General features: G+C 41.7%; 1 protein-coding gene across 2 annotated transcripts in view; it reads right to left on the bottom strand.

Moving 5' to 3' along the window:
* snx29 (sorting nexin 29) overlaps window positions 1–14,789 on the bottom strand; it is a 168,508-nt gene that overhangs the window by 13,632 nt on the left and 140,087 nt on the right. For both annotated transcript variants that reach the window (XR_004655164.1, XM_034861446.1), the window contains exon 20: window positions 266–405. Coding sequence is in view for 1 of the 2 variants with exons in the window: in XM_034861446.1 (XP_034717337.1) it covers window positions 266–405 (140 nt within the window). In the remaining variant the exon portion in view is untranslated. The remainder of the gene's footprint in view (window positions 1–265; window positions 406–14,789) is intronic.

Below are 14,789 nucleotides of genomic sequence, written 5' to 3' on the forward strand. Positions count from 1 at the left end.
ACATTTTTTTTTTAATTGGTAAAAATTTGCTGATTTCACCATAATAGAGTTTGCTGTGGACAAAACAACTACAAACCTACCCATTTCCTGATTTCTTTCCCTGATTTTTCTTGTTTGGATTCTTCCACTCAATTCTCTGTAACATTGCAGCATTCATTCACAGGCAGGAGGCCTCCACCTGCTTGCATCCTTCTCTTGAATGACACACACACACACACACACAGGCTTGGACCTGTATTGACCATGCCTGTGTGTGTCCACTTACAGGCAGAAAGGCAGCAGAGACAGCAGGGTCTCTTTGGTGGGGCGGGCTGTAAACTCCGGCAGCGTCTGGATCAGTTTGTTCATCACCATGCGAAGGTAGACTTGCAGCTGCTTCCTCCTCTCCTCCACAAACTTGGCATCCTGCAGGCAGTTAGTAAGAGAAAGAGAGAGAGAGAGAGAGAGAGAGAGAGAGAGAGTGAGAGAGAGAGAGAGAGAGAAGAACTAGTTAGTTATAGATGATAAAATGGTGCTTGGGAAAGCTGAGGTCAAAGCTGCAACATGCAACTTATCACATTAAATACAACATTAGTGGGATATATTAAAGATGTTTGCAGTTAAAACCAACTAAACTATACAAGTGCCCATAATGCTGCCAATGGTCAGGCTTCCAAATCCCAGATTTCCCATGACAAGCAATGCCACACATTTAATAAAAAAGCATGCATTTTGGAGGATTAACACACCTCAATATTTAAGTTTATTTAGTCATTTGGTTGCAGATGAATGTAGACAAAGTTATACAGTATGAGCATTCAGACTTCCCTTACTGAGCGACTGTGGGGGCTCAGGCACATGGCCACATGGCCAATGTTAGCACGGCTAATCGGTGTCCAGCTAGGCTCAGAACAAAGCCCGGGCAACGCTCCGTTATACTCTGTGGTGTTTGGGACTGGAACAAACAGCCATTACAGGAGGCCAACATTTTCCTGTTTTTGAAACTATTGCTTCTCTTTTGATCTAAAATCCCAACATCCAAGTGAATTTAATTGCCTTGTCTTAAAATATAAATTTCATTCTTCTGTACAAAAAGTCCTAGTATCACAAAGGATTTCATAATTAATGCACTGATAGCAAAAGGCTGTCGTTGGTTTTAATTAATTAATTTATGGACTGCTTGTTTATAAATTGTTAACATCTGAGCCAAAGGGGAATTCCTCTTTTTTGGTTTCAACAAGCTACCTGCGATTTTTGACATTTGCACTACCAGCAATGCCTCTGGAAAAATATGATCCATTTCAAGATTGCACTGCATTGCACTACATTTCAACATTTCAGCATTTCGAGATTGCTGTTATGCATTGTATTGAATACAACACAATGCATCACAGCTGTAAAAGGGGAAAAATACCGTATTTGCGGTTCCGAGTGTCAGCAACACTACATGGTCACATTATTTGGGTTTTATTGTTTTAAAGACAAATAAATGGAATTGATTAGTGTTATTTTAACTTAAGCAATGAAGAGGATAACATCTAACAATAAAAAACAATGCAATTTGCCAATCAAATAGTCAGGATGGTTAACCCTTCAATTTTTTAATATCCATAACAATATGCAGAAAAACGCAAACAAGTGAGTTAAATTTGATTTTTGTGAGTCAAGAAACAAATATAAGTGCACGCAAACTTATTCAATATTAAAAAACTAATTAAACAGTTTTGCTAATGTTGCACCATTGTGCTGAGTCACTAACTGCATGTGGATCACTGCATATCCGAATAAAGCTGTTTATAATTACAAGGTGGAAAATGTGGTGGGAGGAATCTCAATATGTCGATACATGCACATAAGCTGCATATTCATGGTACAGTAGATTGACATCTTGCGTCTGTGAACCTGCCAAACATGTGGTAGATGACATGCAGTAAAGTGGCTAGAGACAACTTTTAAAACACGCAAGTCCATGAGACGCTCACTGTCACCGCAAGTAGGAGAGCATAACTAAGCTCTTGCTAAGTGCAGGTTAAAATGGGCGCGGTAGGACTGGGTAAATCTGATGTGTCAGATTAGGCAGTGCATGCGAGCGTGGGTTTCATGCTATGTCAACACAATAAGGGACACCCTGACTGCTTTCATAGATGTCATAGCAGTAATAACACTAATAGACACCATGACAGATTCATCCTCTTGTGGAGACTGAGAGGAGGGCTGAGGAGGCCAGGTCCTGTTTGCAGAGCAGAAACTACAGTGGCATACTGATGCAGGTGCAAGGCTGATTCTGTCTTCTTACATCTTGTCTGCTTACATCAAGCTATCTCAACAATGCTCTTTCCTAGTCCTACAAACACCCCCCTGCCCCCTCTTTCTTTCCACACCGCTATCCTCATTTGACATGAAGCCTTAATCAGTCTATTGTTATTCATCATCATACAGGGACGGACATGCAAACGCAGATGCAAAACATGGAGGTGAGCAAGGCCTATTTTTGTCTTCTTCAATCACACACATCGTGTTGAACCAGGACAGAGGAAGATTCTACAAAGACAGTTACATATTCTGTCAATAAATTGAAACCTGAATCTGTTTCTTGGCATCTGTTAAACCATACAATCAATTGTTATGATGTAGAAAAGTAGAAATGTAAAAAAGAAGGCTTTTTAAAAAGTGTTGAGGCTTCAAAATAAAAAAATAAAACTAGACGGCTACAGGAAGTGAGCTATATCCAAGGAAAGCTAGCAAGCGAGAGCTAGCCTTAGCAACATCTAAAACTAACTTATTATTTCCCCTCAATTTAAATGGAAAATATCAATTTTTCAATATCCCTGAACTGACATCTTAGTTCATTGAGGTAGTTACTCCTCATAACTAAATGTGGCATTAACGTAGCTCAATACAATCACAACAGTAAAGAAAACAGCAAAACCTGCTAAGGGTAACTAGCTTAGCGGCTCTCAGTAGCTGCTTTCTCAGCTTTTGTGAATGTACAGTATGCATGGTGTGGTTAAGATACATTTAAATCATATTTTGACAGACATTAAATTCATTTAAGGGTTTTTCTTAAAACAAACTAGAACAGCTGAATACATAGGTAGATATTACATTTTCCCGTCACATTCAGTGAAGATTAGACTACAGATTTTTTTTGGAGAAAATGTGATGCAATTTATGGCAAAACTTTACACTATTTTTTTTCATTGCTTCTGTAGATAACACTGTTTGCCTTTGTAGAGCAGTACAGATATTTTTGGAGTCTTTCCTGTGTCCATTCTTGCTGCCCTCACCTCTAGATGTCACAAATACCACGGATTCTAGTTGCAAGATAAGACGTTTTTATATGCATGCTTATCAGCAGCGCATACGGTTATTCGTTAACATAAAATGGTCATGTGAAGGCAGAAAGATAAACTGGATGTATATATACTGTACATGCGCGCACGCACGCACACACACACGCACACCCACACACACACACACACACGCACACACACACACAACTAAATGCCACTTCCCGGTGACAAGAAATAAGCAGGAGAGGGGGGAAGTCAATGGAAGAGAAGCGGGGTATCAGGTAACAGGTCAGTGAAGGTACTGCCACGTTTACGCCTTTCAATTCTGGGGGAGGAGAGAACCACATGTTGCCTGGCAACAAAAAACACTCTTAGAAGTGGAAGGTAACTACACCTTACGGCATCAACCACTTTTGTTTTCTCCAAACAGAAAATCAATGCTTTTTACCAAGACTTACGATCCTGCTTGTGTGACATATATTCCTGGAGAGAGAGAGAGAGAGAGAGAGGGAGAGAGAGAGAGAGAGAAAGAGAGAGAGAAAGAGAGAGAGACAGAGAGAGAGAGAGAGAGAGAGGAGCCAGATTTGCTGGTTGCATAATAAGCTGCTGTCTTGGCAATTCAGACACTTATAACGAGCAGACTGTGAGCAGATTTTGTGTAAGTATACCCTCTATGTGAATCTGGCCCTTGGTGTCTGGTGTATTTTCTGGAAACAAAAAGTTCCTTAGCTCCACATATACAGTCAAGATAAAATGCAAGCACAATCTCCCAGGCCACCACTTTAAACAGGAACATCAACCTAAGCGCTCATTTCAACCTGCAGTACACTTGAATTAAATGAGAGTGGACAGCACTGGTACATGCTGGCAACAAAACAAGGTCAACACTTTCCACCAAGTCAGCCAACACCGGACCAGAGCAAGACTGAACAGGCTGTTCCCCGGGGCCATGCATAAAACATCCCAGGCAATTCAGGAATTCTCATACCTCCACAATACTCATAATTAAAAGCGTAAAACATATATATTGCATAATATGCAAACCCAACATACAAAGAGTGGTTAATAATTCACTTTGTAGTTTCTGATTCATTAATTAGGGCAGCCTTGGCACTCCTCTCTTTGTATGAGCAGATGGGGCGCCTGCCGAGGGCAAATGGTTGCTGTGTAAGTGCCGTTTCTTTCTGCTGTGATTACCTTTCAGGACTCGTATGAAATGTTACCATAATTACAATCATTAAAAAAGCCATAATGTCCCATTGCCATTGTTGTAAATTCCATTGAAACAAATATCTGGTCTCTAAGAAGGCATCAATTAATGATTTGAATCATTGTTTAAATGTTACACTTTTGAATGCATTAATCAAACTGAATAAAATAAAAAAGTAAATTTGCGAGTTTTAGGTGTCGCTGGGCTGTTGAACATTGGACACAGCCGGGTACGCTGTTTTGCTCTTTGCTATAAGCTAAGCTAACGGGATGCTGTCTGTATAGCCTTGTTTTTAACTGACATATATGAGAGTGGTATGGTTTTTCTCATCGAACTCTCTCGCGGCAGATAAGCAAATTTCCCCAACTGTGGAACTTCTGGATTGAAAAATACACACTTCAGAAGTTGTTGGATTAACAGGGACTGAAAGCTAAACCAGAGCCTAAAGGTAACAGTGAAATTGATGGCGTGATCAGATTAATCGACACTAGTCCAGTCTACTTTGGCCATTTCTCAATACAGGTGGGAATACTAGAGCTGAGCAACCGAGACCTCCCAAGCCATGCTGGCACATTGCAAATGGTTTTACACTGCACAGCAAAGCAAAAAAAAGTTTTCTGTCACTTTTTATTACTGTGGCTATTCCTGTTTCCACTGTTCCTCCTAGCAGTATTTAAAACTGATCCACTGGCCAATAAACACCAAATATGTCTATATCATCGTCAAAAAAAGCTCAGCTGCATTAGTGATATACATTTACACTACAGTTTGGGTTCACTTACAGATTTCCATATCATTCCATTATAGACGGAATACCAGCTGATCTGAGTAAGTGGCTGATCTTTTTTTTATATATTATGTTTTGGGCATTTTAGGCCTTTAATTGACAGGACAGTTGAAGACATAAAAGGGGAGAGAGAGGGGGAATGACATGCAGCAAAGGGCCGCAGGTCGCAGTCGAACCCGGGCTCGCTGCGTTGAGGAGTAAACCTCTACATATGGGCAGCGAACCATATCAGCAACCATTCATCCAAAGATCCAAAGGCACATGCTGTTTACTAATCTGATATCATTTTAAAAAACAAAATGTAAAAACATCGGAGAACCCTTTTGCAATTATGCAAGCACACAATGTAATCTGAAAACTGCTGCCATGGTTAAAAAAAGCAATGCAACTGATCTCAGCTGGTCTTCTGTCTATACTGGAGTGCAATAGAAATGTCTTAGTGACCGCAAACTTTTGACCAGTAGTGTATTTTCTATAGCTGATTGAAGCCTGGTGTGCTAGTGTGACAATTTTAATCCATTTTAATGTGAAGCAGCAGCAGGAAACATTAAGCTAACATCAGCAGTAAGTTAAAACAGCTCTGATGCGATGGAAGCGATGAGTACAGACAGGTTCCTCGGAGTGAAACTGAACTCTAAATTACAGAGTCAAAGCAAGTACTGAGAGCTAAACACAAACAGCCTTTTAAAAGCAAAGCTCCCATTCCACAGGCGTATAATATGCAAAAAAAAACACTTACACACCTTTTTAGTCTGCAATTGTTGACGTCAGAACTTGAGAAAATAAAAGTATATCTTCTACACAGTCTTGTATGCCTGCTCACTGAACATGGACGAGCTGATTGAGAGTGCTTTGTATCGTACTGAAGAAACTGCCTAAAAGAATCTTTTACATTGTGTCTCTCTTTTAATCTGTAGCTCCTGGGAAAAGAAAACCACGTTGTCTCCATTTGCGGCCTTGAAAGAAAAGAAAAAAAGGGAGAGAGATAAAAGCCAAAAATGAAGCAATTTGTATCGAAGCCTAAGGCAGATGAGTGACTTGCGTGAGCAGGAGGGGAGACAGTGATACAAGGGGGCAAATGAGAGAAATTGATACAGAGTGGATGAGAACAAACAATGGAATAGCAAATGCCTTTAGACATAGGTCATAAAAATCTAGATGAGGTGCGGCCAGCGAGAAAAGCTGACAGCTGGACTCTGGGGTGTGACAACAACGTGTCTTTGATGTAATCATTCTGCCCGCTCTCTGTCTCAACGTTAGCCTCAGAAGGGATTTGACAGAAGCGGCCTGGGAACATTTAGCCTGTATGCCTGGCCAGGCCCCTGACAAATCAGATGATTAAGAGCTGTCACAGTGTGTGTGTGTGTAACATCATCTGTATTGTTAGGTCACACAGCTGGGCAGTCTTGCCTAAAGCGCTTGGAGACACAGAGAGGGAGAGTCTCATTAGCAGGACTGAGACAAACAGATGCACAAATGAGTGAAAGAGGCAAAGTGTGGATGGCGACGAGACCTCACGGGGCCACCACTACCACTGTCTGGGTCAACTCGGCCACTGGCTGCTGTGACATGGGCCAATTTCTAAATTAAATGGATCCAAGTGATGATTCCCTCAACTGTGGTTACATGACTGCTACCTAAACAGTCCTGTCAACAAGCATCACAGTCCGAAAAGGGTTCTGCATATAAACATACATACATGATGTGTAATCTATGGCTAGATAATCTACATATACCTCAAAGTCAAAAGGGCGAGTGTATAGAAAGAGTTAATTATTTAAAAAATGGAAATCTAAAGGATTGTTTGCATGAGAGATTTTTATTTGCTACCATTTCAAGATAAAACTGATTATTATAACTGAGTATTTAACTGAGCCAGTTAATTCTGAGTGAGGCCGTATTCTAAATGTCAACACATGTGCCATTTGGCTCCGTTTATCCGGCATTAATCCTCAAGACAAATGACTGTAATGTCTCTCAACTGTCAACTCCGCAATTTTAAACTTCAGGTACCACAGCTCGACCTGGAGTTGTACATATTGAAAATGCAATGATGAAGCTTCTCTTCTCTAAAATGCAATCAAAGGTTGTTGTTGTTTAATATTATTTCACTTCACTGTTCAAGAAGAAACAGAACTATTTCTCAGAGTTCTGAGAATTACGCTTGAAATGCTTTGGACCCAACTTTTGAATTAAAACGTAATTTACTTAACGAAAAGACACATTCATCAAGTTAACACCAATTACAGGGAGTGACAGTGGTGGCAGAGATGTTGGGTTGTTCTTGGGCCCCTTCCAACGAGTTAGTTTGTGGAAGTTATTTACACCGTTCACACCTAACCTGTTTGGTTCGGTTAAAACTCGGGTCCGTTTGCCTGGTTAGTAGTTTTCATTTAGGCTGATGTAAAAGATGTCAATCGCACCCTGGTGCACACCAAACGACTTCAAAAGGTGGGTCTTGGACTCTGGTGCGGTTTGCTTGCTCACTACTACTAAATCAACCTGCCAATCAGGGCATGAAATCAACACCCGCCCACCCGCCAAATGAGGGTGAATTTTGCATTTGGAGGGTAACAATGTCATTATACCTGCCACGTTGGCTGGTAGCCAATGAGAATTGAGTGATTCATACGCTGAACTATCGGTAAGCTGGGTACGGGTAGTTGCTTACTGTCCCGGACCAATCAGGGGCCCGCGTCACTGGAAGACATTGATTGACAGCCGGGGGGGGCCCTATCGCATTTTCATTTCTCGCGACAATCCCAACAGTCCCACGTGCAGCCACTGACCAAGCGAGAGTGAGAACGGGTCAAATTCATTTAGTTGTTTCTGATATGAAAATGAGACGTGTGTGACTCAAACTTCTCACATTAACCAACAAAACGTACAGCGAAAGACGTCCTGCCAGCCTTATACATTTTAGCATTAATGTACACTGTAACGTTTTTTTCCATTATAGAGTCTCTGAAAGTTGTTGTTGTTTCAATCCTGCTGGCTTGCTGCAGCGGGCGAGGGCTGCTGCTCCGTTCCCCCGCAACTGGCGCACGCACACACACACACACACACACACACACACACACACACACACACACACACACACATAAACACGCAATAACACACGGTGGATACAGGAAAAACAGCAGATGAGATGTACAGGATTACATTATTAGAGGTGCAATGATTAAAGTTAAAGCCAAATAAGTACTTTATCAAACTGTGTGTCCCAGCCCGGTCCCCCTACTACAGCACGTGACGGCTCAATGTTCACAAGTAGGCTCATAGAGACAAAGCAATTTCTGGTTTTCACCTTTATGAGGCAAAAAAAGTGGCTGGTAAAAAGTGACAGTGGCGAGTGGATTTAAAAATCCACCTGTGGCAGGTGGTCAAAAAAGTTAACTTCATGTACAGCTGCTGATCATGAAATCTGTTCAGTAAGGGATATTTTAATTGATCTGTATAAGGCAACGTATATAACCTATTTATCATTTGGTAAACATTGTATCATAAATGGGTATTTTCCCTGATTTTCCCCAATAGGTCAAAAGCTGTTAAAACTACTGTTCTTGTATCCGACTGCATGTACTTTTTCAGCTCAGTCAGTTATAAAGTGCGTTACAACAATCAGACTACAGTAACACGCCCCGACTCATTACTCATTACTGTACAAAACGCCTCCTTCTCGTCCCGTCTCTCCCTGTTAGTCTTTATTCATACCGTGTGGTAATTTTGCAGTCTAATTATACTAATAATGCATAATCAGTTATTTCTTTTTGAGCTCTTTGTGACAATTGGTGTGTGTGTGTGTGTGTGTGTGTGTGTGTGTGTGTGTGTGTGTGTGTGTGTGTGTGTGTGTGTGTGTGTGTGTGTGTGTGCATGTGATGATGAAAACTGACAGTTTTCTGTGAATGTAATACAGTTAGTAAGGGCCGATGTGTGCACACGTGTCCTCTACTGCCTGATCTCCCCTGACAGTTTGCATGTTTTATCCTTTTAAGAGCGAACCACAGCAGAGCAGACATATACGATGCTGTTTAAAAGGCTTTTGAAGGTCTCTCCCTCTCACATCGCTCCTGACATTAACATTTCTCAATCATTAGCCACACATCATAGTGAGAGGCCCTGTGTGTGTTTGTATTCATGTGCGTTTGTGTGTGTGTGTGTGCGTGCGCGTGTGTGTGTGCGTGGGTGGGTAACTGAGTGTGTGAGTGTGTGTGTGTGTGTGTGTTTTCTGTATGGGCATCCAAAATGTGCTTTGGAAAGTCTCACTTTGTAATGGACGAAAGTGGGAAAGAGGCTTAAAGAGAGACTGATAACAAAAACAGGAAGACAAAGATGAAGAGAAAAATACACAGTTGCACATGAACAGGGAGGGACAAAAAAAAAAAAAAACAGAAGGGCTGGGAGCGAAGCTGCAACAGAGCAGCAAAACCTTTTCTCAACAGGTTTTGTCGTGGTCCTTACGCAACTAAATGTTTGAGAAGCTGCCAACTAACGTTGATAAATAAATTCCTTATCATCAAAAATCATCATATATTAAGCATTTTGTATGCACTTTTGAAAAAACACTACAGTTGCTGCACTACAAAGGTATGCAAAAGTAAACTCCCTGATGGTACCCAGAGTAGTTTTTGACCAGTAGTAACACATTGTGTTTGTCCTTCTGTCTCTTAGAAAGACGCAGATATCCAAAGACTGGGTGTTCCAGACAGGGCGCTATGTGTGTGTGTGTGCGTGCGTGCGTGAGTGAGGGAGAGAGTGAATGTGTTTGCTGGACTTTTTGTTTGCTGACTGTTTGGACAGAATATGCTCCAGGGGCATTTCATAATTAAATAGTTGGTTTTGGACTAGTTTTGTTTCAAGAGTACATTTTTTCTCTTGTGTGACTCCCAACATCAAATAAATATAAGATCATAATAGAAGTAACAAACGCGCATAAAACTCACACAGTATCGGCAATGGTTTCGAGCTATTTTCCTGGTTAACAATTTTTGGGTGGATTATTGGGTTATAGCGGAATAGGTTCAAACATACACTTTAAAAAAAAGTAATAGTCGTTGAATGTAAACAATAGCCATGTTTCCATTCAATTGTCAAAGAAACTTTAGGAAAACTTTTGAAATGTTGCAAAAAACTAATTAGCGTTACCATAAACTAGGTTACAGCGTAGTTTTATCAGAAGTCGGCGCGTTAGGCTGCGTTAGGCTATGTATGGCTTTAATCTGGTAGAAAACAGAGTCACCGAAAGAGGTCTTAAGGACTTTGGTTCAATTGGGCAAGTTTTAATTGTTCTGTCATGTCCGCCAGTGTGGTATAAATCACCGCGTCAAGATTATAAAGAACGCCACGTGGGCAGAAATTGCATCAGAGAGATCATTGATGTCCCCCAAGGCTGTCTCCCCGTGCTGCGAACGGATTGGCTCACATGAGGTCTCATTGGATTCCTTAGACTTTAGCAAATACAGTGACACATACTGAGCCTTTAGAATAATCTACGATTCAAAGTCCAGAAATGGAAAACTGTTTACTGTTTTTTGGTTGAAATTTGGGCATAAACTTCAAGATTGTGAGGTGAACAGCTCATTTTGGATAAAATGGCTTGGATATTCTATTTCCTTGGGCTGTTGCCAAGGTATGAAAAAAAAGGTTTTGGGGAATTTATCACCGCTCCACAAGAAAAAAGGTATGAACGCACACTCGACTTTAGGCACTAACTCAGTCTGTTTTTGTATTTATTTAACTTTATTACAGTTGTGTAAGTCATGCTATAAGTCATGTTATGCTTTGTGTGTAGGCTTAATTGCATCATGAGAGGCTAAGCTTTTAATAGATGTGTTGCATGGTTGTATATTTTAAAGATTTAATGCTTATAAAAACATTTCTGAGTGGAGGTGACAGCAATGCCACAGCGACAGTGTGCCGTCCGCGATACAGTGCACATAATAATTGCGATTGCTGAATTGCCACTGTAACATAGATATTAATCCTTGAAAATTATTTTTCACTGAAGTCTTAAAAGTGAAAAGTTTCAAGTCTGCGGCACCTCTAAGCACACGCACAACAGTGACATCCCGGTGTACTACTTAGGATGACCACCCGTCCTGCGCACAGCGTTTGAAGCCCAATTCATTGTCCCGCAAATTGTGACCGTGTCACGCATAATCAATGCTTGCTCCAAAAAAAAGTTGGTCGCTCTATATCTTCGAGCCCCAGACGGCCAAACGAATATTACTTGACAGTTCAGCACGCTACTGTTGCCGCAGCCACACCCGCGGCCTGCCTTCACTAACATGCTAGTTCACCATCCTTCCTCCCCCTTCTCGTTCTGTGAACCTCTGGAGTTGTCAGTTAAGATTTTTTTTTTAACTGTTCCTGTGGTGTTGAGCAACTACAATTTCTGTTAATCCTATAATTTTATATTATAATGTATTTAAAGTGAATAAATTGTAATGGAAAAAACATCAAATTAAATAGCTAACGTAAATCATACTTAGAAGTAAATACACATTGGTTGGCCTATTCATGAGCTTACATCAGCAATTACACATGTTTAGGGGAATAGGGCATTAGTAACATACCATGAAAGGTGGTATGTGCTATAAATGGGTAAACCACTGAGTCAGTGAGTCTGCCTGTGGGGTCGGGGCACCGCTGCGCCAGGCAGTGTCCCACATTGTCCCTCAGAAACATACCCCTTGTTAGGGCTGCACAATTAATCAAATTTTAATCAGGATCACGATATTGACTTCCCACGATCAAATTTGCGTGATTGAGCGTTTTTTTTTTAAATGCGTAATTTTTTTGAACGCTGAGTTTTTTTGCAAGGCCAATCTACCGCTCCGTGAACCCGTCTCTAGTCTCTAGATTTAGACAGTCACAGAGGTGAGAGTAACGGGAGGAAAACTCAGATAGCAGTCGGTTATACGTCGATCTCAAGGTTTACCAGTTTACCAGTAAACGCAACATTTTGTCCCGTCTGTTGTTTTTCAGAGAACAGCAGTGACCAGTGCTAGTCAGTGCTAGTTAGCTCTAGGGCGCGAGTAACATTTTTCCTCTAGAATGCACTGGTGCACCTAATGTCCTCACGTCCGCTGCAATGTTGTTATATCGATATGGTTTAATTTTGCGTTACATGACCCATTTCGTCTGTAAAGCCGTGCCTGTGTTGGATCTCTCCTCTCCTCTCTCTCCTCTTACTCTCCGCGCCCGGCCACACAGCGGCCGCCGGTCCACACTTCTGACATTTGTCCACAGTTTTAATTTTTTATTAACACAGCTGTATATTGTTAATTATGAGGGGCAAACCTGTATTTGTACCAGTGTTTCCGTGGTAACTCTGCTATCGAGGCCGCCACGGCAAAGAAACACAGAAAAAGTTCTTGAATGCAGCTAACTTCAGTTGGTAGAGTAACAGCGTGTGAGACGGAGCTGCTGGACCTGGGCCAGAGATGTGACCCATGGCCAGAATATCATAGTTAATAAAAATGCAGCGCAGTGACGATAAAGACATTTCATACACACAACGTGTGTATCCGCCATTCGACCCGTGCTGGACCTGACTCTGTGAGTACTCCATCAAACTCTCCCTCTCTCCTGAGGCTCTTTTAATCAGTTATTGTTGAAAACAAGTGAAGAAGCTTTCTAAGAGATACATATAAAAAAAATATATATATATCCTCCGCTATTTATTTCAGATAGTTGATTTTCATTTACATGTATTGCAGCTGTATGTCTATACAAAGTACAACTTCATAAGAAGATTGTAACATAATATGGATGTAAAAGCAGTTATAAACCGCCTATGTGACAATAAAATTAGTTTTGGTTAAAGTCCACAAATAATCGTGAGAATAATCGTGATCACAATATTGATCAAAAGCATCGTGATTATTATTTTAGCCATAATCGTGCAGCCCTACCCCTTGTCCCCCCTTGGGCTTATTAGCGGGTGGTCACTCTTTACTAACTACATCCTAGGAACACCTCCACATGACTGCAGCAAGGTCAGGAAATGAAATGTTGGGTGTTAAGTTACTCTGATAAAGCTGTTAGACTGTAACAGGAAGTGGAAGGCAAGGCTTTAGTGCTTGTTGGTCTTGTCAGCTGTGTGTGGTGCTCCTGCTTTAAAATGTTGACAGTGAGAAACACAGCCAGGGCCGCTTTCTGGGAGTGATGGCCGACTTCCTGGAGATGGGGAAAACCAATAATTCACTCAAACTTGCAGTGTAATGGGCTTTCAGAGAGCTTTCTGGGACACAGTGACACAGATGGCCTAGGCCTATGATAGACACTGTCACTTCCACATGATCCTACAGAAACACACACACACACACACACACACACACACACACACTTTGCAGCCCGTGCATATCAGCGTTCAGTCCAGTTTCTAGCCGTGAAAGCACAGCTTCTTTGAAGGTGGGGATGTCAGGCCACATTTTTTGGCTGTGACACAGTCAAATGCAAGCGACCAGAGAATCGAGGTCGGAAACAAATTATCTTCCAAAGGTTGGAGGGGAACAGCGGAGAACAGGATGAAAAAAAGGATGGAGAGAGGAGAGGGGTGAGGAGGAGAGAGGGACGGCCGTTCTCCTAGTAAGTAGACAGGTGAGTGAGCCATGCGACCTGGGGCTCTGCCTGTCCCCTGGAGTGTTTGTGTTTGTGTATGTGTGTGTGTGTGTGTGTGTGTGTGTGTGTGTGTGTGTGTGTGTGTGTGTGCACGCGTGTTTTCTCTGTATGGGTATCAAAAATGTGCTTTGGAAAGTCTAACTTTGTGTGCGTGTGTGTGTGTGTGTATGTGTGTGTATGTGTGCGTGTGCGTGTGTGTGTGTGTGTGTGTGTGTCAGCAAATGGAGGAAGTGTGATAAAGTGCTGGCAGAGAAATGGTCATGGGCATCAGAGCTATTATATGACTTTTTAAAATGATAAGTTTAGACCCCTGGGCCCATTTTTCCCCAGTTTGTCCACTCAGGATGCTGCGTCAGTGCTTCAATATCAAATCCATTCCACTTGCTTATTGAAAGAAAGACCGAATCACCAAAACTCAATTCCACGTTTTCACAGATTTTCACATATCACGTTAACACAGACACACGAGCGCGCAGCTGCCGCTAACGTAGCCATCCTTCATTGAAGAACAGATTCCAGGTCGCTGAGTTAAGGAATGTAACCATAACTACGATGTTCCACCCCGCTAAATGAAAACGTTCTGTAAACTGGGGCGTCAAGCACACACACTGCATACTCCAGCTGATAATTATACCTAAATTATTAATACAGCTGGTACGCCTGTATTAATAGCCTATATGTTTGGAAATTTGCATTCATTTTATGAAGAAAAAAAATATAAGGTTAATGCTACATGGGTGGCTGTGGCTCAGTGGTAGAGCGGTTGCCTGCCAATCGGAAGGTTGGGGGTTCAATCCCCGGCCCTGCAGTCCCAGACCCGAGTTGCCCCCGACGCTGCGCGTCGGAGTGTGAATGTGTGTGAGTGTTTATCTGATGAGCAGGTGGCACCTTGTAC

This window comes from Etheostoma cragini, chromosome 21 (genome assembly GCF_013103735.1).
Source record: "Etheostoma cragini isolate CJK2018 chromosome 21, CSU_Ecrag_1.0, whole genome shotgun sequence".
NCBI lineage: Eukaryota > Metazoa > Chordata > Actinopteri > Perciformes > Percidae > Etheostoma > Etheostoma cragini.